Source organism: Carcharodon carcharias, chromosome 5 (genome assembly GCF_017639515.1).
Source record: "Carcharodon carcharias isolate sCarCar2 chromosome 5, sCarCar2.pri, whole genome shotgun sequence".
Classification (NCBI taxonomy): domain Eukaryota; kingdom Metazoa; phylum Chordata; class Chondrichthyes; order Lamniformes; family Lamnidae; genus Carcharodon; species Carcharodon carcharias.
The window spans coordinates 163,053,307-163,079,538 of NC_054471.1; the positions used below are offsets into that span (position 1 = coordinate 163,053,307).

General features: G+C 42.6%; 1 protein-coding gene across 5 annotated transcripts in view; it reads right to left on the reverse strand.

Moving 5' to 3' along the window:
* The window catches only part of arid4b (AT-rich interaction domain 4B), a 170,623-nt gene that overhangs the window by 136,712 nt on the left and 7,679 nt on the right, over window positions 1-26,232 (reverse strand). For 4 of the 5 annotated variants that reach the window (XM_041188091.1, XM_041188092.1, XM_041188094.1 and 1 more), the window contains exon 3: window positions 12,279-12,389. In XM_041188091.1, the coding sequence (XP_041044025.1) occupies window positions 12,279-12,389 (111 nt within the window). Of the gene's footprint in view, window positions 1-12,278; window positions 12,390-26,232 lie in introns of those variants that run through there. The other variant, XM_041188093.1, reaches the window with a different exon arrangement.

Below are 26,232 nucleotides of genomic sequence, written 5' to 3' on the forward strand. Positions count from 1 at the left end.
GGCAGCACGCATGCCTAAAAATGAGGTGTCAGCCTGGTGAAGCTATAACACAGGACAACATGTGTGCCAAACAGCATAAGCAGCAAGTGATAGACAGAGCTAAGTGATCCCACAATCAACGGATCAGATCTAAGCTCTGCAATCCTGCCACATCCAGTCATAAATGGTGGTGGACAATTAAACAACTCACTGGAGGAGGCGGTTCAACAAATATCCCCATCCTCAATGATGGAGGAGCCCAGCACATCAGATAAGGCTGAAGCATTTGCTACAATTTTCAGCCAAAGTGCTGAGTGGATGATCCATCTCGGCCACCTCCGGAGGTTCCTAGCATCAAAGATGCCAGTTTTCAGCCAATTCAATTCACTCCACGTGATATCAAGAAACAGCTGAAGGCACTGGATACTGCAAAGGCTATGAGCCCTGCCAATATTCCGGCAATAGTACTGAAGACTTGTGCTCCAGAAATTGCAGCACCCCTAGCCAAGCTGTTCCAGTACAGCTATAACACTGGCATCTACCTGATTATGTGGAAAATTGCCCAGGTATGTCCTGTACACAAAAAGCAGGACAAATCCAACCTGGCCACTTACCACCCCTTTCAGTCTACTGTCCATCATCAATAAAGTAATGGAAGAGGTCATCAACAGTGCTATAAAGTGGCACTTGCTTAGCAATAAGCTTCTCATTGACACCCAGTTTGGGTTTTGCCAGGGCCTCTTAGCTCCTGACCTCAATACAGCCCTGATTTAAACATGGACAAAAGAGCTAAACTCTCAAGGTGAGGTGAGAGTGACTGCCCTTGACATGAAGGCCACATCTGACAGAGTGGCATCAAGGAGCCCCAGCAAAACTGGAGTTAATGGGATTCAGGGGGAAATCTCTCTGCTGGTTGGAGTCATACTGAGCACAAAGGAAGATGGTTGTGGTTGTTGGAAGTCAGTCATCTCAGCTCCAGGACATCACCGCAGGAGTTCCTCAGGGTAGTGTCCTCGGCCCAACCATCTTCAGCTGCTTCATCAATGACCTTCCTTCCATCTTAAGATCAGAAGTGGGGATGTTCACTGATGATTGCACAATGTTCAGTACAATTCGTGACTCCTCAGATGCTGAAGCAGTTCATGTCCAAATGTAGCAAGACCTGGACAATATCCAGGCTTAGGCTGACAAGTGTCAAGCAATGACCATCCCCAGCAAAAGATAATCCAGCCATCACCCCTTGATGTTCAATGGCATTACCGTCACTGAATCCCCCACTATCAACCCTGGGGGTTACCATTGATCAGAAACAGAACTGGACTAGCCATATAAATACTGTAGTTGCAAGAGCAGGTCAGAGGCTAGGAGTCGTATGACGAGTAACCCACCTCCTGACTCCCCAAAGTCTGTCCACCATCAACAAGGAACAAGTCAGGAGTATGATGGAATACTCCCCAGTTGCCTGGATGAGTGCAACTCCCACAACACTCAAGAAGCTTGACACTGTCCATGACGAAGCAGTCCACTGGATTGGCACCACATCCACAAATATTCACTCTCTTTCTCTCTCCACGTCAGTAGCAGCAGTGTGTACCATCTACAAGACGCACTGCAGGAATTCACCAAGGCTCCTTCAACAGCATCTTCCAAACCCACAGCCCCTACCATCTAGAAGGACAAGGGCAGCAGATAGATGGGAACACCACCACCTGGAAGTTCCCCTCCAAGTCACACACCATCTTGACTTGGAAATATATTGCTGTTCCTTCACTGTCGCTGGGTCAAAATCCTGGAATTCCCTGTGGGTGTACCTACATCACATGGACTGCAGCGGTTCAAGAAGGCAGCTCACCAGCACCTTCTGAAGGTCAATTAGGGATGGGCAATAAATGTTGGCCCAGCCAGCACAGCCCACATCCCATGAATGAATAAAAAATAAACTAACAATACATCAGCAGATAAGGCTAGATGCGACAAAAATAAAAAAGGGACAAAAATAAAGGCTTTCTATCTAAATGCATGTATCTTTCAAAACAAAAACAATGAACTAGTAGTACAAATAGAAATAAATAAGTACGATCTGATAGCCATTACAGAGATATTGCTACAGGATGGCATGGATTTGGACCTGAATGTTGAAGGGTACGTGGCATTTAGGAAGGACAGGAAGTTAGGAAAAGGTGGAGGGATGGCTCTGTTAATTAATGATGGTATTAGCACATTAGAGAGGGATGACCTAAGTTCAGGGAGCCAGGAAGTGGTTTGGGTTGAGATGAGAAATGATAAAGGCAAGAAGTCACCTGTGAGAGTGGTGTACAGGCCCCCAAACTGTAACGACATGGTAGGGCAGAGTTTAAGTTATGAAGAGATTTTGGATAGACTTGGGTTGTTTTCGTCGGAGCAGAGAAGACTGAGGGGCAACCTGATTGAGGTGTACAAGATTATGAGGGGCATGGACAGGGTGGATAGGGAGCAGCTGTTCCCCTTAGTTGAAGGGTCGGTCACAAGGGGGCATAAGTTCAAGGTGAGGGGCAGGAGGTTTAGGGGGATGTGAGGAAAAACCTTTTCACCCAGAGGGTGGTGACGGTCTGGAATGCACTGCCTGGGAGGGTGGTGGAGGCGGGTTGCCTCACATTCTTTAAAAAGTACCTGGATGAGCACTTGGCACGCCATAATATTCAAGGCTATGGGCCTAGTGCTGGTAAATGGGATTAGGTGGGTGGGTCAGGTGTTTCTCACGTGTCGGTGCAGACTCGATGGGCCGAAGGGCCTCTTCTGCACTGTGTGATTCTGTGAAAAGGAAAGATAATGGGAACTTATCAGAAAGGTACAGCAATAATCATGGGGGATTTTAATCTACATATATACTGGGAAAATCAGATGGGCAAAGGTAGCTGAGATGAGTTCATGGAATGTTTTCAGGATAGGTTTCTTAGAACAGCATGCCTGGAGCCAACCAAAGAGCAGGCTACACTAGACCTGGTATTGAGCAATGAGATAGAATTAATTGATAATCTCAGTGAAGGCACCCCTAGGTAGCAGCAATCATAATACGATTGAATTTTACATTCATTTTGAGGGAGAAACGAGTGCGTCTAAGACTAGTATTTTAAATTTAAACAAGGACAATTATGAGGACATGAAAGCGGAGCTAGCTAAAGTGAACTGGCAAATGAGGTTAAGGGGTAGGTCAATAGAGGTTCAGTGTCAGACATTTAAAGGGATATTCAGAATACACAGAATATATACATTCCAATGAGAAAGAAAAATTTCAAGGGGAGAACAGCAAAGAATGACAAAAAGATCAATGGAGGAAAAATTAGATTGTGAGAGAAAGCTACCTAGTAACATAAAGACAGATAGTAAGAGTTTCTGTAGATATTTAAATTAAAAAAAGAATTAAAGTGAGTGTTGGTCCTTTAGAGAATGTGTCTGGGAATTGATAATGGAAAGTAGGGAGCTGGCAGATGAATTAAACAGGTATTTGGCTTCAATCTTCACTTTGAGGACACTAGTAATATTCCAGAAATAGCTGTAAAATCAGGAAATGGAAGGGATGGAGGAATTCAGGAAAATTACAATCACCAGGGAAGTGGTATTGAGCAAATTGTTGGGGCTGCAGGCTGACAAATCCCCAGGTCTGGATGGACTTCATCCAAGGATCATAAAAGAAATGGCTAGTGAGATGGTTGATGCATTGGTTTTAATTTTCCAAAATTCCCTAGATTCGGGGAAAGTTCCATTAGACTGGAAAATAGCAAATGTAACTCCTTTATTAAGAAAGGGAGGGAGACAGAAAGCGGGAAACTACAGGCCAGTTAGCTGAACAACTGTCATAATGAAAATGTTAGAAGCTATTGTTAAAGACATTATAGTCTGGCACTTAGAAAAATTCAAGGCAATCAGGCAGAGTCAACATGGTTTTGTGAAAGGGAAATCATGTTTAACCAATTTACTGGAGTTCTTTGAAAGAGTCATATGTGCTGTGGATAAAGGGGAACCGGTGAATGTTCTGTACTCAGATTTCCAGAAGGCATTTGATAAAGTGTCACATCAAAGGTTACTGCGAAAAGTAAAAGCTCATGATGTAGGGGGTAACATGTTGGCACGGATAGAAGATTGGTTAGCTAACAGGAGGCAGAGAGTTGCCATAAAAAAGTCCTTTTCTGGTTGGCAGGATGTGACGAGTGGTGTGCCATAGGGATCAGTGCTGGGGCTTCAACTTTTTACAATTTATATAAATGACTTGGTTGAAGGGATAGAAGGTATGGTTGCTAAATTTGCTGATGACATAAAGATAGGTAGGAAAGTAAATTGTGAAGAGGACATAAGGACAAAGGGACATGGACAGGTTAATTGAGTGAGCAAATTTCTGGCAAATGGAGTATAATGTGGGCAAATGTAAAATGGTTCATTTTGGCAGGAAGAATAAAAAAGCTTATTATCCAAACTGTGAGAGATTATAGAGCTTTGAGATTCAAAGGGATCTGGGTGTCCCAGTGTATGAATCACAAAAAGCTAGTATGCAGATACAGCAAGTAATTAGGAAAGCTAATCGAATATTATCATTTATTGTGAGGGGAATTAATTACAAAAGTAGGGAGATTACGCTTCAGTTGTACAAGGCACTGGTGAGACCATTTCTGCAGTATTGTGTACAGTACTGGTCTCCTTATTTAAGGAAAGATGTAAATGCATTAGAAGCAATTCAGAGAAGGTTTACTAGGAATGGGTGGGTTGTCTTATGAGGACAGGTTAGGCTTATATCCACTGGAGTTTAGAAGAGTAACAGGCGACTTGATTGAAACACAAGATCCTGAGGGGTCTTGACAGGGCGGATGTGGAGAGCATGTTTCCTCTTGTGGGAGAATCTAAAGCTAGGGGTTACTGTTTAAAACTAAAGAGTCACTCATTTTAAGACAGAGATTTTTTCTCTGAGGGCTGAGGTCTTTGGAAGTTTTCTTCAAATGGCAGTGGAAGCAGAGTCTTTGAATACTTTTAAGGCAGAGCTAGATAGATTCTTGATTAACAAGGGGGTGAAAGGTTATCGGGGATAGGCAGGAATGTAGGGTTGAGGCTACAATCAGATCAGCCATGATCTTATTGAATGACGAATTAGGCTTGATGGGTCGAGTGGCCTACTCCTGCTCCTAATTCGCTTTTGTGAAACAAAGAGATAATGCAGAACCTTTACAAATCATAGGTTGAGCAGCAGTTAAAATATTATATCCAATTTTGGGCCTCCTATTTTAGGAAGAATATCAAGGCCATGGAAAGGGAACAGAAGAGATTCATAGGACTTCAAATCTTTAGTTATGAAGCAGCCAAAAAAAAAAACTGGGGCACATTTCAAGGGCAGAGAAGATGCAGTCTAATAGAGGTGATCATAATTATGAGGATGTTTGATAAAGTAAATAGAGAACAGTAATTCCCACTGAGTCAATAACGAGAGAACATCAACTTAAGATCACAACCAGAAGGATAAAGGGTCAGCTTAGCGGATGTTTTTATGTAGAGATAATCAAGACAAGGAAAACTCTACTAGAAATAGCAATAGAAATAGAATTTAAGAAAAAGGAGCAACAGCAGCCCATTTAGCCCTTTGAGCCTGCTCCTCCATAAGAGCTTTTAAAGGGAAATAGATCAAAACGTGAAAACTCATTAAAAATAGTCTAGAGAATGGGCTGGGGAACAAGGACTGAACATAGAGTCCTTTCAGGAAGCTGATTCAGGCACTGCCTCCTGCCAACGTGAAAATCCTATAATTTATTAGAAGAGCAAAATAATTTATGAAGATAAAGTACAAGAAGGTAGGGGTGGGGGGGAAGAGGAAGGAGGTTTAAGAATGAAAACAGGAACTGTTGGAAATAACAAGTAGGTCCAAATCCAAGGGTGTTTATTGTACAATTCTACAACAACAACTGATACAACCTGTTGTTATTGCAAATTAGATGTCAGCTCTAAAACAGCATTACAACCACCTGGACCAGTTGGGTCAAATGGCTGCTGCTGCTGCCTGCCCCTCTGCTCCAGCCAATTTGTGATAACTCTTCCATTAAAGATTACATCACATATTGGGTTGTCGTCTGTACCCTCCACTCCAGCCCAAATACCAGGTCCTTTCCCTCAACTTGCAGGGCTGCGCTTTCTGGGCACCAGCAATCCTCGACAAAGTGTTAGCCTGAACATTAAGCAGCAGGTTATTTTACTGTAACGATCACCACAGCCAAGGCTATCCTGTCCTAACCTGGCATCTACACAGGCACTTCAGACAGAGAGGAATCATTAACAGAAATCCTGAACAAACTTTCTCCCTCCTTCATCCAGGGTACTGAGGCCAACATACACACACACTGATCATTTTTTTTCTGATTAAAAATTAAGACTATTTTAATTAGGTGCAACAATTCAATTGGAAAGAAACCAGGATAGAAAGAAAGTGGAAGAATGGAAGGAAGGAAAAGAGGAATGTGGATAAAAGGAAAAAGCGCCAGAAAAAAAGAAAAAGAAAGGACACGAGAGCATACTTGAAAGAGATACACGCAGACAGAGACTTAGAATAGAAGAGACAGAACGACAAGGAGAGCGAGACAAAAAGAAAGTGAAAAACAAGCAGGAAGAGATTTTTTTCTAACCTTTAGTCTACAAGCAATAGAAAAGGAGATCAAGCAGCCGGCTTATATAAATAACGAAAAACTCCCTGTAGCAAGTAGTAGATTTGAACCCAGTCACTGCAGAGGAAATCCCCTCACATGTGGATGCATGCTCCTGCACAACTTCCTGCTCGGTCATGCTCACATGTGCTGAGGAAGGGACTAACCATTAGTATTCACTATGTGGCCCTCAGGCCGCTCTCACTCATCTTTCCTGTGGCCCGCTCACTACCTCTCCCGCTCGCCGACCCTTCCGCTCATCAACCCTCCCGCTTGCTGCTTCTCTCGCCAAACCCCCACTCTCAGTTTCTCCCACTCGCCTCTTCCCTCCCTGGCCTTCCCACTCGTAGTCCCTCGTGCTTCCTTGTTTGTTTCCCCGCTCTCGCCGCCCCTCTCCTGAGTTTTCACTCATACTGAAGGTTTGGGAGGAGGATGGTCGGCGAGTGACAAGTTCCAGGAGGGAAGCTGTGAGCAGGAGGGTCAGTGAATGGGAAGGTCGGAGAGGAAGGTGGTGAGCAAGAGGGCTGGGAAGCAGGAAGGAGGGTAGCGAGGGTTGGGGAGCGGGAGGAATCTGGAGTGGGAGGTAGAAAGAGTTAGTAAGTTATTAAAAACATTAACTGTATACTTGCTGTACTGTGCACAGCTACTAATTTGTTTATCTTTTATAATTTTTGGTGTTTTACAAACCATACTGCTTTTTTGAAGAAATAAATCACACTAATCGATACGCATTTTTTAAAATTCCGCTTGCAGCCTGATTAAAATTTATAATATCTTAACTGGCCCTCACTCTATCACGAGTGAACACCACTGGACTAACTCAACTTTTGCAGAACTCAACTTCTTGGTGGAATGAGAGCAGCAGTGACCATTCCTCAACATGTTAACAAAGAAACAATATGCAGAAAGCAAAAATATTACAGTAAGCATGATGGAGGAATAAAAGAGACATGGCTATTGCAAAGCTGAGACTGGGGCAGACTGGAAAAGAAATTTGACTTTCTCCCCTTTCCAGCATCTGTTTTGAAATGCAATTCATGAAGATGGTCATTAATCAAATCAGGTGACATTCAGAAACCATTACATAATTTCCCAGTAATGTTGCACCAGCTAAATCACTTCAGTTTGTCTTTTTTTTCTAAATTTTCAAGGTCTACCTATGCTATCAAGGAATAACCCTTGGTACAACATTTATCAAATGTCAGAACTGTTGTAATTCACTCCCAGTAACTGTAAATTAATTCCTGCAGTTTTCCCAACTAAACACTGAACTCAACAAATGCCCAAGTGGTAAACATTTACAGGCATCCTAATCCTATTGTTATTTTACTGCAGCACTGCAAAATAATCCCCTCACAATGTGGACGGGATATGTTGCTCTACAAACAGTTTAGACCATGTGCTGGAGGAGAACATCTATTCGAGTCACATAATTTGATAGCAGCTCAAATACTGAAAAACCAAACAGAACAACTTGGCCCAATAAGAACTCCATCTGCATATCTATATTTATAGACAAGCAGTCCATGTTCAAATGCAGCAAGGGGCTGACAAGTGGCAAGTAACATGCACACCACACAAGCACCAGGCAATGACCATCTCCAACAAGAGAGAATCTAATCATCGCCCCTTGACGTTCAACGGCATTACCATCACTGAATCCCCCACTATCAACATCTTGGGCATTACCATTGACCAGAAAGTGAACTAGGCTAGCCACATAAATACAGTGGCTACAAGAGCAGGTCAGAGGCTAGGAATCCTGCAGCGACTAACTCACCTCCTGACATCCCAAAGCCACTATCTACAAGGCACAAGTCAGGAGTGTGATGGAATACTCCCCACTTACCTGGATGAATGCAGTTCCAACAACACCCAAAAAGCTGGACACCATCCAGGACAAAGCAGCCCACTTGATTGACACCACATCCACAAACATTCACTCCCTTCGACACCAATGCACAGTAGCAGCAGTAGGTACCAATTATAAGATGCACTGCAGGAATTCACCAAGGCTCCTGAGACAGCACCTTCCAAACCCACGACCACTACCATCTAGAAGGACAAGGGCAGCAGATGGATGGGAACACCACCGCCTGAAAGTTCCCTTCCAAGTCACTCACCATCCGGATTTGGAAAGATATCGCCATTCCTTCACTGTTGTTGGGTCATAATCCTGGAACTCCCTTCCCAACAGCACTGTGGGTGTACCTACACCACATGGACTGCAGTGGTTCAAGGAGGTAGCTCACCACCAACTTCTCAAGGGCAACTAGGGATGGGCCATAAATGCTGTCCGGCTGGCAAAGCCCACATCACATGAATGAATTAAAAAAAACTTTTGCGTTTCAAGGACAAAATGCAGTTTTTGTGGTTTACCAAACGGGTAACGAACTAGTTACAAAACAGACAGTAGGGTTAAAAGTGCCTACACAAATTGGTATCTAGTGGAAAGTAGTGTCCCACAAGGATTGATGTTGGAACCACTATGGTTCATCATTTTCATAAAGAATTTGAACTCAATTTCAAAACTTGTGGAGGGTGCCAAATTAGGGGCTGCAGTTCACAGAGGGGCAAATGAGACAAAACACAGAACAACGTTGAGAAATTTGCTGAATGAGCATATAATTGATCAATGAACTTCAATGTAAATAAGTGTGAAGTAACACATTTTGGTCGGAAGACTAAGGAGGCCACATACTTTTTGGAAATTACATGTATAAATAGGTAGAAAAACAGAGTGATCTGGAGATACAGGTACACAAATTAACAAAGTGCTTGGGCTTACTTTAGGGAGATAGAATTGATAAGCAGATATGTTATGTTAAACTTGTAAAAAGACTTGGCCATACTGCTCTTGGGAGTACTGTGAACAGTTCTGATCTCCATATTATAAAAAGGATATGGAGGCACCCTCAGAAGCTGCAAAGAAGAATTACTAGAATGAAAACAGAACTGAGGAGATACCTATAAGGAAAGATTGAAGAGAGAAGGACTGAGGAGTGTCCTTATAGAGGTCTTCAAGAATATGAAAATCTTTAATAGAGTCTATGTAAAGAATATGTTTACAGTTGTGAGCAAAAACAGAACTAAGGGCTGTAAATACAAGATAGTCTCCAATAAATCCAATAGGGAATTTAAGAGAAAATACTTCAGCCAAAGAGTGTGGTTAGAATGTGGAACTCACTCGCACAAGTAGTAGTTGAGGTGAATACTATGAATGCATTTCAGGAGAATCTAAAAACACAGGAGAGACAGGGATAAGTATATGTCGATGGGGTTAGATGAAGAGGGGCAGGGGGAGGTTCATGGAGCATAAGAACTGACATGGACTAGTTGGGCCAAATGATCTGTTTCTGGACTGTAAATATTTGTAAATAATCACCACATTTTTAAAGTATTTTGGATGTGGACATTGCTGGCAAGACCAGCATTTATTGCTCTCCAGTTGCTTGAGATGATGGTGGTAGGCATTTTCCTTGAAGAACTGCAGGTGTGTTTGATACAACTGAATGAATTGCTAGGCCTCTTCAGGAGGGCAGTTATGAGTCAACCACATTTTTTTGGGGCTAGAGTAACATGTACATTCAGACCTAGAAAGGCAGCAGCTTACTTCTGTTAAGGACATCAGTTAACAAGTTGGTCTTTAACAACAACCCAAAAGCTTTGTGGAGCTCTTTAAACACATCAGCTTTTTAATCTCCAGATTTTTTCTTAAAAGCAGAATTGAAATCTTCTGCACTGTTGGAGCCATATGTAGCAAAAAGACAAAGTCAACTGCTTGACCGACACCCCATCCAACACATCAAACACTTCCAGCACACAGTGGTGGCAGTGTGTACCATCTACAAGAATGCAGTAACTCATCAAGTCTCCTTCAACAGGATTTTCCTAACCCACTACCAGCTGGAAGGACAAGGACAGCAAACACGTGGGACTGCTACCACCTGCATTCCCCAATGCCACACACCATCCTGATTTGTGACTATATTGCCATTTCTGCAATGTTGCTGCGTCAAAATCCTGGGACTCCCTCCCTAACAGCATTATGAATGGCCACTACACCACATCGACTGCAGCAGCCCACCACCACCTTCTCAAGAACAATGAGGGATGGGTAGTAAATGCTACCCTAGCCAGTGATGCTCACATCCCATGAATGAATATAAAAAAAGTGTTCTCAGTAATCTGAACTCAAAATCTACTGAATAACTGGGCCTGTAACATAACCACTACACAGTAATGATTGTTCAGAGAGTGGTTATTTGTGTTCAGACACCACAACTTAGCCCAGAAATTGTGTGATTAATTTGAAAGTGAGATCTATGGGCAACAATAAGAAGGGAGAGCAATATCTGCTGTCTCAGGTCAGGTGCTGTTGAAGAGCATTACTTTTAAATAGGCACACACACTCGAGCAAATTAGCAGCTGATTTTCTGAGCATTGTTCCTATTCAGCCAATTTTTGCCACAGAGACTGCTGCTTTGTCACTTTAGATTTTAGTCTATAACTTGCTGAAGTAAATGCAAAAGCTTCAGAGCTCAGGATACCGACTGAAAATATTCCAGGGCAGTGCCAATGGGATCAACAGTCATGCCCTAGCTGTCCAAATAAGTTTGAAGTAGCCCTCACAGACAGTTTCCAAGTTTGAACAGGAACTTTCCCACAATTTTCTAAGAAGCGTTTCCAGTGACAAATCGCTATCTTTAATTATCCTGTTGATGATATCCTTTCATGAGTTATATGATTGCTTTGCAATATATCACAACAATCTTCATGTTATACCGAGACATTTTCCACCATTTGTCATTTTTATTTAACTAGGGTAAGCCCAACAGTTTAACTAAAAACGATTGTAATATCTATAACCTATATCTCAAATCTATAGCCAGACTGGAAGGTCAAAGCTTGAACAGTTTATAACAATTATCTGCACCCATTATGATTATTGCCTTGAAATTGCAGCTACTAAATAGTATTTCCAAAGTCATTCATGAGGGATGGGTTTCATTTTCCTGTCAACAGCAACTGTTATGGACATCAACCTTGAATTTTTTGCAGTTTAGGTACAACAAAGGTTACACCACACAAAGCATCACATAGTACTCCTTGTAATATTCACAAAGAGTGAATAATAACACACAATTAATGATACAGCAGAGGACAGGAAACATGCTACTCATACAAATACCATCACATAGGCTGATGCTAAGTCACCCTGCAACTTAATCTCACCTTTCCTAGAGTACATCTTATGTTGTCAGATTCCTTACAATCAACACAACCTAACTAAACTTTTGCTCGTGTTCACCTTCATGCACACATGCACACACAGCACTGGGTGCAGAACTTCTAGATAATAAAAAAAATGTCTTCTATGACATCGCAACCGCAAAACTGATTAGTTCCAGAACATTTCTGTAACTATATCAATTCTTCCCTGCAGTGCTAACGCAGACAAATCCTTCAACTTGGCCTGAAAATCTTGACTATGTTAATCCAGAACCTCCTTTCCATTTCTTTCTTTGTGTCATGTCTAAAAAGAGCACCACCAGTGCTATGAACACAAACACATTAAGGTAGGAAACACAATGGAGCACAGAGAAATGGAAGCACCGTTGTTCTCGTTACCAATGAGATACATACCTTAACTTTGACAAGCCTTTTCGCTGTCTTGATCTTGGCTTCACAGAATGCCCCTCTGTACTTAGCACTCACATCAGTTCCCACTGTCAGATATGGAGGCTCATCGATTGCCTTGAAAATTAAACAAAAGCAAACATCAGCATCAAGGATCTGGTTAGCCTTAGTTGAAACAGTACTATGACATCTGTGTATAACACAGCACACACTGCCTCAGCAGCAGCTCTCCCTGCTTGAAATGAGCAGGGAGAGAACAAACGAGAACATAATCTGGGCCCGCCAAGAATGGCACAGTGCCAGCTGCCTGCTACAATCTGGGAGTGCCAGCTTCCCGTTCATCACGACAGAACACTTAAAGCAACAACAGAGAGCGTGCATGCTCAATTCCCTGTAGGTGAAAGTGGTAAACAGTGCCTTGCACTGGAAAGTCATTACACACCAACACAGTGTACAGCCACAACCTAAGCATGAGGAGTCACAGCAGTACTACTCAAAACAAGTTCCACTGTTGTGCAACACTCTTATCAGTGTGCTTTGGAATTAATTGCTTATTGATATTTAGGTTTCTATTTAGTCACCTTTTAAGGAGGACACAAACTCGGGTCTCCTCCCTTCCGTCAAATGAAGAATTTTAACAAGGCAAATGTTTCCCACCCATGATTTGCACTTATTCACAAAGGGGCAAAGTATGAGGGAAAATGCTAGTTGAAGATAATGAACATTTTGGGGAAAGAGGATCCATGCAAAATCTTCAGTATCTTGGTTCTGTGCAATCGTTGAATGTCCACCCCAGTGCCACGACATTACAAATGAATTATTTAAATTTCACTACTATCCAAGTGTTACTTGTAGCTACCTTTTACGTAGAGAATATTGGATACCTAGAAATGTTCATCATAAGCTGCAGTTTGTTAGCAATCTTAAGAGTTCCGATAACTACTTTTCAAATCCATTTTGAGAAATCTTAGAATTACCTACCATTTATAGGATCATTTAACCTGGTTTTGGTTCAATCTTTGTACTGACAAGAGCATTCAGAATGGATGCAAACAGGAGGACATCCAAACTAAAGGATTATGAATAAGCTAACAATGTAGCAAATATTATCTAGGACTCAATTTAAGCAGAGATCCTAAAAATACCAACTGTGCTTTTGACCTTTTGCCCCCCACTTATTTTTACTGCAGGTCTCAATCTCAAATGGATACCCAGATAGGGCAATGCAGGCCTGGCAAACTCAGGTTACCCACTGACTGCTGCAACAAAGAAGCCTTGTACTGCCTACAGCAAGCCCTAGATCTCTAAGTTTCCGCACTGTCAGCTGTCAAGCTCAGAAGTCAGGCTCCAAGGTTATACAATCGATGTTGTGTAGTTTCATTTTAAACCTACTTTGGGTTAATACAAGGCCAGTGGTAGTAATAATAAAACGAAAGAATAGATGTCAGTAACACTTTTGTGTTTCTTTCCTGCACCCATATCTCCCAATTCAGAACAGTTAAATTTCACCCAAAATAAAGCCACAAACCTTCAGCCAGGTATACTGCATTTAGACCAACAGAGAATTCTGTTCAAAGCTGCCTTGAAACGGCCCCATTTATCACTCTACATTTGTTTAGATAACCCTGTTAATGCACATAGCTATAAAATTGCAAGATCTTGAATTGTAGAGTTTAGAGGCATTCTCTGGATGTAATTCTCCAGCATTGGGAGCATTCCACCACTTCAGATCTGAAAAATTAGGCTACCATCAATGTAAGCTGGTTAAACACGAAAATTCAAACAACTTAATTTGTACTGGAAATGAAGAAAACAAAAACAAGAAATTTGTAGTGCCTAATAAAACAGCTGACACTTTCCTGTGGGAAAATGATTTTTACGAATCTGAAAATGTGTCATTTATAGATTACATTGAACACATCATGTTTAGCTATAATTTAAAGCTGTAATTTGTGCACATTTGTGTCCTAGGCCCAACCATCTTCAGCTGCTTCATCAATGACCTTCCTTCCATCATAAAGGTCAGAAGCAGAGACGTTCGCTGATGATTGCACAATGTTCTGCACCATTCGTGACTCCTCAAATACTGAAGCAGTCCGTTTTCATATGCAGCAAGGCCTGGACAATATTCAGACTTGGGCTGACAAGCGGCAAGTAACATTCATGTCACACAAGTGCCAGGCAATGACAATCTCCAACAAGAGAGAATCAATCATCGCCCTTGACATCCAATGGCATTACCATCACTGAATCTCCCACTATCAACATCCTGGGGGTTACCATTGACCCAAAATTCAACTGGACTAACCATATGAATACTGTGGCTACAAGAGCAGGTCAGCAGCTAGGAATCCTGCGACAAGTAATTCACCTCCTGACTCCCCAAAGCCTGTCCACCATCCCAAAGGCAATTAAGGGATAGAAAATAAAAATGTTGGCCTGGCCAGTGATGCCCACATTGCGTGAATGAATTTAAAAAACTTATTTCAACATGGGACACACCTAGATCTAGAATTTTGATAGCTGCTAGTTAAAACTTGGTCACCTAACGTTAAACATCTTTGACTGGAGTGTGCTGAATCACGAAGAACAACTTGAGCTTATACAGCACCTTTAACGTACTAAAACATCACAAAGCCCTTCACAGGAGAAAACAATTTAAACTGTATGTGAAGAGATTGCTGATTGGTTAGCAAGTGGTATTGCCATAGAGAATGCACTAGTGATGGTGACTGACAGTTAACTGCCAAGCATTGTCAGGCTTGGTTTTATTTCAAACAATGCTTGGAAATTAATTGTCAGTCACCGTCACTGGTTCATTCCCCATGGGAACACCACTTGCCACCCATCAGCACTCTCCTCATATACAGTATAAATTGCTATTATCCCCCTATGTTGGTATTCTGGCAAAGTGTCCTGATGAGTGCAAGATGAAAAGCTTCAACATGTCTCTTTTTTCAACAATACCCTTCACAGGAGCGCAATCAGACATTTTTCCTTCAGAAAGTAGTCCAATAACCATAAACTTCTGATCCGAAAACAGTCTCACTAACGGTGAGAATTTGTTTCCTGTACCAAATTTGCCACAGTAGAAATCCCTTCAAAAATATAATTCCAAGGTTAAAAAATGAAAAATAAATTGCATTCCTTCCTGCCCTTAATGTTCCTATGCAATGCCACCAGAATAGAATTTGTCCACTGGTGTTCAATGCTATCTGCAACACATAGTGTCTCATAATAATGCACAACACATATTACCTTCCCAGTTTATACAACTTTATTTGAATTGTGGCAGTTCTGTTTTCTAATTGGTGGCACCTGTCTCAAGCTACATCGTTAGTTACTCTGAAGTGCAGTTAAATGGTCTTGGCCGAATCCAGGGCCTGCAACAGATATGCAATGAATTCACTTGATGTTTGAGCTATGGCTCAGTTGGTAGCATCCTCACCTGAGTCATGGGTTCAAATCCCACTCTAGAGACTTGAGTACAAAATCATAGTTGACACTCTGGTGCAGTAATGAGGGAGTGCTGCAGTCTCAGAAGTGCCACCTTTCAGGTGAGGCTTTAATCTGAACCCCCATCTGCCCTCTCAGGTGGATGTAAAAGATTCCATAACATGATTTGAAGAGCCATCCTCATTCTCCTATTCAGTCAATAATTACCCTTCAACCAGCATGACCAAAAGGTGTTACGTGGTCATTTATGGCATTGCAATTTGTAGGGTCTTGTTGTACACACATTGATTACAATAGCAAACAGTGACTACACTTCAAAAAGTACTTTGTTGGCTACAAAGTAATTTGGGTCATCCTGAGATGAAAAGTGATACAGAAATGAGAGTCCTTTTTTCCTTTAAACCAAAGGATTGCAATTATCTGACTGGATGAGTGTTAAACAGGGTCACTGGTTTACTGAGGCTAACAAGTTAAATTTCATTATACTCCCCAGGCTTCCAGAATTTATACTTTCAATTTTGGGATCACATTATGTGATTCCATCTGCTTTTGTGTACAAACAGCCTTGCTTATACTGTTTGCTCTTGTAATACAGTGAACTCAGGTATGTAGAAAGCCTTCAGATTCAGAATTATGAAAACTTCCAGTCACAATGTACAGTGTTTAATACCAATTCCCACTGACAATAAAAATGTTAAAAAGCTAACATTTGCATGAATTTCAGATACTCCTATTTGGGTTCAGTGACATGTTTAATAATTGTAACTTTACAATCATTATCATTTATAACCCATTTTCAAATTGTCCCTTTGCTTCCAATATTCTCAAGTACAAGACAGTCGTGCTTTATAAATTGATTCCAATAACATTAGAGCAGAAAGGTTGTTATTCTACTTGTAAAGTGGAACAAAGACATAGTAATAAGTCAAGTGCAAATGGCTCCTCCAAATCCAGTCAGCCACTATACATTTAGTAAGAAAAAGACTTGCAATTCTATGCACTTTTCATAACTTCAGGGCATCCTACACCACTTTATCGTCATTCAAATGTAGTCACTGCTATAATGCAGGAAATGCAGCAGCCGATTTGTGTACGGCAAGCTGCCACAAATAGCAATAAGATGATGACGAGGCAATCTGTTGAGGTGTAAATACTGGCCAGAACACTGGGAGGAATCAACCTTCTGATTTGGAGGCAGGACTGGTACCACTAAGTCATGGGACACTAAAGTCAGAGTCTCACCATCAGTAGCCTCACTTTATTCAAAAAACCACTGATGACATTGGAAAAATTAAATCATCACACTGTAAACACAGGAAGACAACATACCTGCCGCAAACAGGCTGATTTGACAACTGACGAGCATGCTAACTAATCTTACAATTTGAAGAACCATAAATGGAATGACAGACATTCATTTTTTAAGAAAAATTAAATCATATTGCATGCGGGTCGCAGATTGGTTTACATGGTGCATCTTCAAAATTTATTCTTCACTTTGTTCCTTCTGAGTTACATTAATTTATTCTTTAATTACTTATGGAAGTGGGATGATGAGTAGTAAACAATGTCATTCAACCAGGGCAGTGTGTAACAATTGTATTAGTTCAAGCCCCACATATTGCTGGAACCATCATTCTTTTCTTTCCTGGAACACCATTTCAATAGATGCTGGGGCGAGGTAACAAAGGAAAATGAGATATGCTATCTTCATCCCTTCTTCTAACTATTACTTCTGTCATTTGCTAAGCGTACACCACACTATTTGGTTCCTGCACGTAATTTTAAAAACCTGTACAATCAAAACTCAAAAGATAGTCAAACTTTAAGGGCATGAAACAAAGTCTTAATTTAAAAAATGAACAGGATGACCTGACATCAGTTTTAAAGCACATTTCCTATTCAGCCAATCCACACCGCACTGTGTGTAGAAACTGCAGTTTAGTGTAATGTCAGCCATAAATAATAACTACCAGAAGAATCAAGGATCTCGCTAGTCTACACACTCGTAATATCTGCTGACAGACACAGAATATCTACTTCAGCGATCCTCCCTCTCTGTCTCAATGTGACCTGTATCCAAGACAGTCATTATGATTCTCATACAGTATCACAAGATGCAAATTGATCCAACCACATAATTCAGGCTGAACAGCAGTAAGTTTTCAATTCTGTACATGCAGTTCTAACCACATGGACAGCAGACTGATTTAGGTGTGAAATGCCAGTGAACAGATTGTAACTGCACACTTTACGCAGATTTAGTAATAATAGAATAGGTAGACCATGCATCTTTTTCTGACAATCTCTTTCAAAGCCAAAAATACTGCAGTGTGCATCAGTCTGCAACAGTAAGTAATACAATACTAGCAACTCTAGAAACCCAAACACACAATTCCAAAGTGCCAAATCACTTCCCCCATTTACTCCCACTGATGAAAAAATTTAAGCATACTAAAGTAGTTACCTGATTGGTAAGAGATTGCTGACCTTCACCTTGAGAAATCAACACGTTTCAGAAACCTACTGTTTTCATGCTGATCAAATGGGCTACATTTTTTACCTGGAATTTAAATAATTCAGATCACGCATAATTCCAACTAAAGCACATATTTTTAGCAAACCAATTAGGATGAGTCCCTGGATTCAACTCAATTAAAAAAAAACTTTGCATCAACCCTTCCAGTCAGAGTCCTGCAAATTCACATCACACTACTCTTGAAGTCTGTCACCTTTCCAAAATATAAGGGACGAGCGATGTTCTCCATTTTGCAAATATGATGAAAACAAATTGTGTATCTACAATTATAAAACCAAATATTTCAAGACCTGAGTATTTATAGGAATTCTACCAAAAGATGATCAATCTTAACAAAAAATTGGTTCTCCAAGACCTAGGATTAAGTTACGATTTAGATTTTTCCAACTACCATATATCTATTATTCCACACACTGCAGTTTTCAGACAGCTATCATTACAAATTAATTCACTATGTTTTCCAATTAAGAATTCCTTCTCAAACTCATGCTTGGAAAATGCAAAAACACAATAATGATATTCAACAGTGCAAGAAGCCTGACAATTTGCAGCTAATTTGGTTATAATGGGATTTAGAAGTAAAGCAAAGGTTTGTTTGTTGGATCGACAAGGCTTCCTTCCATATAATTAGATGTATTTCCCAAAATCTAATCAGAAATCACTTAATAATAGGATGTACAGTATATCATTTGGAAAGAACAGTTTTCCAGTGAGCACCATGTCATGATACAGTCCAGGATGACTGCAAACATTTTGTGTTTTCTCTAGGTTAGTGAAACAACAGGCTGGTGCCAGCTCTCTCCAAGCTGCAATGGTTTCAAATTATCCAAGATAGGCAAAATTGAGCAAAGAACCACCACTTTATAATTAATTGTGCTATCCTTACCAATTTTCCCATCTCTAAATCCCATTATAATCAAATTAGCTGCAAATTGTCAGGCTTCTTGTATTGTTGAATATCATTATTGTGTTTTTGCATTTTCCAAGCATGAGTTTGAGAAGGAATTCTTAATTGGGAAACACAGTGAGTTAATTTGTGACGATAGCTGAGTGAAAACTGCGTTGTGTGGAATAATAGATATGTGGTAGTACAAACACTTGGAGGGCTTGGCCTAAATAGCCAAGTGGTTATGGTACTGGGCTTGTAACCCCAAGATCAAGAGTTCAAATCTCACAATGGCAAACTATGAAACAATGTAACTTCCTCCCTGCTCTTGTATTCCATGCCTCAGCTAATAAAGGCAAGTATGTAACTTCATCTGAATAGGAACAGATGGAAACATGTTTGTACTTGAAAGTGTTACAAACACTTGGAGTACAGTTCCACAGCAATCTCCAATTTTACACACGAGATAACAACAGAAACCGGGATCTTCTGAAATAAAATAGAAAATGCTAGAAATACTCAACAAGCCAGGTAGCATGTTTTTCTTTCCACGAGTGCTGTCAGATTGTGAATAGCACAGGCGTTTACAGCACAGGAGGCCATTCGGCCCATCATGTGCACGCCGGTCAACAAAGGTCTGACTACACTAATCCCATTTTCCAGCACTTGGCCCAAAACCCTGGAGGCTATGGCAATGCAAGTGAATATTTAAATAATTGTTACGAGTTTCTGACTCAACCACCCTTTCAGGCAGTGAGTTCCAAATTCCCACCACCCTCCAGGTGAAAAAATTTCTCCTCAACTCCCTTCTTGGCTTTCTACCTCTTACCTTAAATCTATGAACCCTGGTTATTGACTCCTCTACTAATGGAAAAAATGTCTTCCTATCCACCCTATCTATGCCCCTCTTAATCTTATACACCTCTTTCAGGTCACCTCTCGATCTCTGCTGCTCCAAGGAAAACAACCCCAGCCTATCTAATCTTTCTTCAGAGCTCAGACCCTCCAGCCCAGGCAGCATCCTGATAAATCTTCTCTGCACCCTCTCCAGTGCAATCACATCCTTCCTATAATGTGGTATGCAGTACTCCAGTTGTGGTCTAACGAACCTTTTATACAGTTCCAGCATAACCTCCCTGCTCTTGTATTCCATGCCTCAGCTAATAAAGGCAAGTATCCCATGTGCCTTCTTAACCACCGTATTCACCTGCCTTGCTACCTTCAAGGATCTATGGATATGCAGGCCAAGGTTCCTCTGATCCTCAGTACTTTCCAGGGTCATACCATTCATAGTGTAATCCCTTGCCTTGTTAGCCCTGCCCAAGTGCAATATTTCACACTTTTCCAGGTTGATTTCCATTTGCCACTATTCTGCCCCCCTGACCAGTCCACTGATATCCACCTCGATGTTTACGGCCATCCTCCTCACCATTTACCACCCTACAAATTTTCGTCTCATCTGCGAACTTCTTGATTGTAGCCCCGACATTTAAGTCCAAATCAGCAAGGCCCCAGCAGAACCCGGGGGTGGGGGGGGGGTGCTGAAGGAAAGGGAAGGGCTGAAGGAAAGGGCCACAGCGAAGGGAAGGGGGGGGCCGAAGGGAAGGGAAGGATGTGGGGGGGCCGAAGGGAAGGAAAGGGAAGGGCCACAGGGAAGGGAAGGGTGGGGGGGGGGGGGGCCGAAAGGAGGGGGGGGGGGGGGGGGGGGGGGGGGGGCCGAAAGGAAGGGAAGGGAAGGGAAGGATGAGGGTGGGGAGGCATCGAAGGGAAGGGAAGGCGGGGGGGGGGCGAAGGGAAGGGAAAGGTAGGGGGCTGAAGGGAAGGGTTGGGGGGGGGCGAAGGGAAGGCGGGTGTGGGGGGGGGGTGGGGTGCGGGAAAGGGAAGGGAGCGGAAGGGCCAAAAGGAAGGGAAGGGAAGGGAAGGGCCGAAGGGAAGGGAAGGGAAGGAAGGGGCCAAAGGGAAGAGAAGGATGGGGGGGACCGAAGGGAAGGGAAGGAAAGGGCCGAAGGGAAGGGAAGGGCCGAATGGAAGGGAAGGATGGGGGTGGGGGTGGGCCGAAGGGAAGGGAAGGGCTGAGAAGGGAAGGGCTGAAGGGAAGGGAAGGTAAGGGTGGGGGGAGGCGAAGGGAAGGGGTGGGCCGAAGGGAAGGGATGGGAATGGGGGGGGTGGAGGGGGGAGGTGGGTGGGGAGGAGGGAAGGGAAGGGTGGCCGAAGGGAAGAGAAGGGTGGGGGGAGGTGAAGGGAAGGGAAGGGTGTGAGGAGGGGAAGGGAAGGTAAGGGTGGGGGGAGGCAAAGGGAAGGGATGGGAAGGGAAGGGTGGGGGGGGGGGGGCCGAAGGGAACGGAAGGGAAGGGTGGGGGGAGGGGCGAAGGGAAGGTGGGGGGGGGGGGGGGGGGGGGGGGGGGGCGAAGGGAAGGGAAGGGAAGGGCCGAAGGGAAGGGAAGGATGGGGGGGGTCCGAAGGGAAGGGAAGGGCCGAAGGGAAGGGAGCGGAAGGGAACAGAAGGGAACGGAACGGAAGGGAAGGGAACGGAAGGGCCGAAAGGAAGGGAACGGAAGGATGGGGGTGGGCCGAAGGGAAGGGCAGGGGGGTTGGTGTGCGGGGGCCAAAGGGAAGGGAAGGGAAGGGTGGGAGGGGGCTGAAGGGAATGGAATGGAAGGGTGGGGGGGGGCTGAAGGGAAGGAAAGGCGGGGGGCGGGGCGCGAAGGGAAGGGAAAGGTGGGGGGCCGAAAGGAAGGGAAGGGAAGGGTTTTTTTTTGGGGGGGGGGGCGAAGGGATGGGAAGGGTTGGGGGGGGGGGCGGGGCCGAAGGGAAGGAAGGGTGGGGAGCCAAAGGGAATGGAAGAGTCGGGAGAGGCGAAGGGAAGGGAAGGGAAGGGTGTGGGGAGGGGAAGGGAAGGTAAGGGCGGGTGGAGGCGAAGGGAAGGAAAGGGAAGGGTGGGCCGAAGGGATGGGAAGGGAAGGGTGGGGGGGCCAAGGGAAGGGAAAGGAAAGGAAGGGTGGGGGGTGCTGAAGTGAAGAGAAGGGTGGGGGGTGCCAAAGGGAAGAGAAGGGAAGGGTGGGGGTTGTGCGGTAGAAGGGCCTCCTTATTAACCTTCTCCTGGGCCAGGCTAAGGTGGCCATCAACAGGTGCAGGCAGCGGGCGATCGAGAGGGTCATCCACCCCGACTATCTGCCCCACTGTGCGGCTATGTTCGCAGCCGGGTGGCCTTGGTGTCCACTGGTACGCTCGAGTCCTGCAATCGGTGGGTACAGTGGGGGCTGGGGAGCATCGTCACTCCAGGAAATGACATTTTGATTTAATTTTGTAAGTTTCCTTTCACACTTTTGTTTTAGTTACAGTACCCCACCAGGGTCTATCATTCCCTCTGATTTATTGATTGTTAGTTTTATTTATTGATGTTGTTTCAAAAAGAGTCTATGAAGAAACACTTCACCCAGTGTGGGGGGGGTGGGGAGGGAGAAGGACCACCTTGTAAGCCTGCTCCTGGGCCAAGAGGCCATAGGCAGCGGGCAGTCGTCCGACCCAACTGCTTGCCCCTTTACTGTGGCTATGTTTGCGAGTAGGTGACCTTGGAGAGGGTGCACGCAGTGTCCACTGGTACGCCTGGGGCCTTCTGTGACTGGTGGGCGCCGCAGGGGCTGGGATGCATCAATACCTCCGGTAATGAGGTTTTGGTTTAATTAATTAAGTTTCCTTTAGGTTTTTGTTTTAGTTACAGTGCCGAACCAGAGGCCGTTAATTCCCCCTCATTTCTTGATTTTAGTTTAATTTATTGATTTTCTTTTTGTTTTACTTAAAAGAGTACAAAGAGAGACTTGGGGCCTTCTGCGGCCGGTGGGCGCGCGCAGGGGCTGGGGTGCATCTTCACCCCTGGAAACACTGTTTTAATCTGATTTTGTAAGTTACCTTTGACATTTTGTTTTAGTTACAGTGCCCCATCAGAGGCTGTTTACTCCCCTTTAATTAGTTTATTTTCTTGATTTTTTTTTGTTAAGAAAATATAAAGGGAGACTTCCCTTTTAAGGGGTTGTTTTAGTTAATTTGTTTATTTGGTTTTAGTTTGCTCAAAAGAATATAAAGATAGACTTTTGGGAAACTGGGTGTTGGTTCGGAAGGAGGCAGACATTTGTAATTTGGTATTCTGTAACTAAATTTAGTATTAAGTAAAAGATTGGCATCTGGTTTTCTACTTCACTATCTGACTATCAGAAGTTTAACATGGTAGCAGGGGATGATTGCTTAAAGGTGAGGATTGGAAAGTAAGCACTTTTTTCAAGACAGGAGGTTGTAATCTGAGTTAGTTCTGTGAAGAATGGCTGAAAGCAAGTCTAAGTTGTCGGTACGATTACCCACTGACGTTCTCTGAATCAGAACCTTATTTCCAGTGGAAAAATTAAGTGGCTATGTGGACCCAGTAAAATTAGAAGTAAAGTACTTTGTAAGTTGGATGCTTGTCAATTGAATACTGAGGAAGGTTTAGATCTTCTATTAAGTTTCACGGATAAAATTTACAAGAAAGATTATCTTTTAGATGCCTGTGAGGCATGGTCAGATGTTGATAGATTTTGAAAGACAGATGGCCATTCCATAGGGGAATATATCATGGACTTTAACAGACTGTACAAAAATTTGCAGATATTCAATTTAGAGATTCCTTATTCAATACATGGACTGAAATTGCTGGATTATGCTAAGATAGGCTCCTGGTCTTAAATGCTTTTAGTTTTCAATTGGTCTAAGGGAGGCATCTCAAATGACTTTGTATTGTGTGATGGTCCTGTTACCCAAAAAGGGACGAAATAAAGTAAATTTTTATGCAAATTTGAATGCTTTACATGCAGGGAGAAGCACATGCATCGAGACAAAATTCGGAGATCTCTAAGGCATTGTTTAAGATTGCTCAAGATAAACTTTTAACCTGAGTATTTAGTATACTATATAAAAAAAAAGAGGGTCACAAAGAGTGGAAAGGTCTTGATAAGGTGATAAGGTGTGATGGCAAGACTGTGATTCTTCAGCATGGTAGTCAAACTATTAAGGCCCATTCATAATTGTTAACTGGGATTGATTACAAACTTTCAGATTCTGAGCAGTTAATAGGTGTTGCGGCACCCTGTACCTGACATGCTCATGTGTTGACAGTTATGAGGAACAGAATGTAGATTAGGGGTTGGATGTTGATGGGCAGAATGATAGTGAAGCACAGGACAGGGATATTTTATCCACAGGGCAACTGCCTGGAGTAGGTACTTGGGTGATGTACATACCAGAAGGATCCAGTGACCGGACGTATGTCACTATTGTAGCGAGAGCAGGGAAAGCTACTGGCAAGTTCAATTATTGGCTAAATGTCCAAGATGATGATAAGCCATAAGAATTATGGATTGGCAGAAGAGGGTGAAGGAGTGGAAAGCAAGAAAATGCAGTGTGAGTTCTCAAAATGGATCTGGGAGTGACTCTTGCACTAGAAAACAATCATGTACTGGCAATTGAACTTCTGATCATGGGAGGGAGATGTCCAGGAATACAATGAAGTGCAAGGAGAGCCTGTAGCTTGATTGTGCAACAGAACAAGGCCTACAGTACAATCTAGAAACATTGATAGAAGCAGAAGCTCTTATGACCAGCAAGTTTTGGTGGTTGCCAAAAATTTGAAAATAAATTAACAAGAGGCAAAAACAAAGATAGTTGAAAGGAATTTAGAGTCCACTCAAGTGTCAGATAGGGGACAGCCAGCCTTACCATATAGATGGATATGTACGGAAAAAGTCCTTCCAGATCAGGCTTATAAGGCTAAACACAAGACTTATGGCTCAGGGTTTCTAACAGCAATTTGGAGATCAAGATGTTACAGTGGACTCCCCCCACCCCAAAAATGTTCTTGTTGTATTGGTCACATTCATGGGAATGTGGATCAATCGATATAAAAGCCACATATGAAACTTTTCTCACTGCAAAAATATAAAAGTGTTATTGAAACCACAGAAAGAGGTGAGCAATGTAGAAAGGAAGCTGTAAACTAAACAAATATGTTAATAGATTGAATGATGCATTGAAGGTGCTGTATTTTTTGGTTAGATCTGCCTTGCTGAAAATAGACTACTCAGTTGAAAGCAGATCCAGCAATGTTCTACCGGTACCACAAAGGGATACTCAAGCATCTTTATGATGCATGTCCTTGATTTTCTATGGGGAGGTTCTATTGAATTTGAGCAATTTCTTTCTAATAAGATAAGAGGAATTTAAGATTGGAAGTCAGGCTTCGGGGGCCTTTAAATATATAGACTTAGACCTTATGCAGAATAGATCTGGAGTAACCTTGAATTGACACACTTATCTCGAAAGTGTTTCTCGTGTCCAAATTAAATCATGCTTGGTCATCAGAGAACGATGTTACATCTAAAAAAAAAACAAAGCAGTTGAGAAGTTTGATTGGATATGTGTTCTGACAAGACCAGATGCTAGTTTTGGTGTTGGAACTAAGTACTATTATGAAACATGCGACGGATGATGATGTTTTATGGGTAAATAAAACCTTAAAAATTAAATAAGGAGAATGTGCTCTCAAGTTTCCAGACTTGGAAGACCGAAAGGACTAAATTCATCATTTTTGGTGATGTTTCTCATGTCCATCTTCTGGATGGGTAATCTAGCATAGCTGGTTTGATAAAAATTTTTGGTGGAAAATGTTGTCCCTTGGCCTGGGAAGCTAAGCAACTAAAAAGGGTGGTTAAAAGTACTCCAGGTGCAAAAACACTGGCTTTCTCTCGTAAAAGCAATCAAAATGGGGTTTCACTTGGCAAATATGTTGGGGGTGAAATTCTATATAGGGGAGGTTCTAGAATAGTTTTCCCATTGATTGTTATATAGATAATTGTCCCCCATGTAATAATGCACAATTGATCAAATGTGACTGAGAAAAGGTTAAGGATTGACCTTACTTGTGTAGGAGATGCTCGAAAGAAAAATTTCCAAGTGAAGTAGATTGATGCAAGTCATCAATTGTCTGATTGTTGTACAAAAAGGAGTGCTTGCACAAAGAATATTGTTGGTCCTAGAAGCAGGGTCCTTTGTGG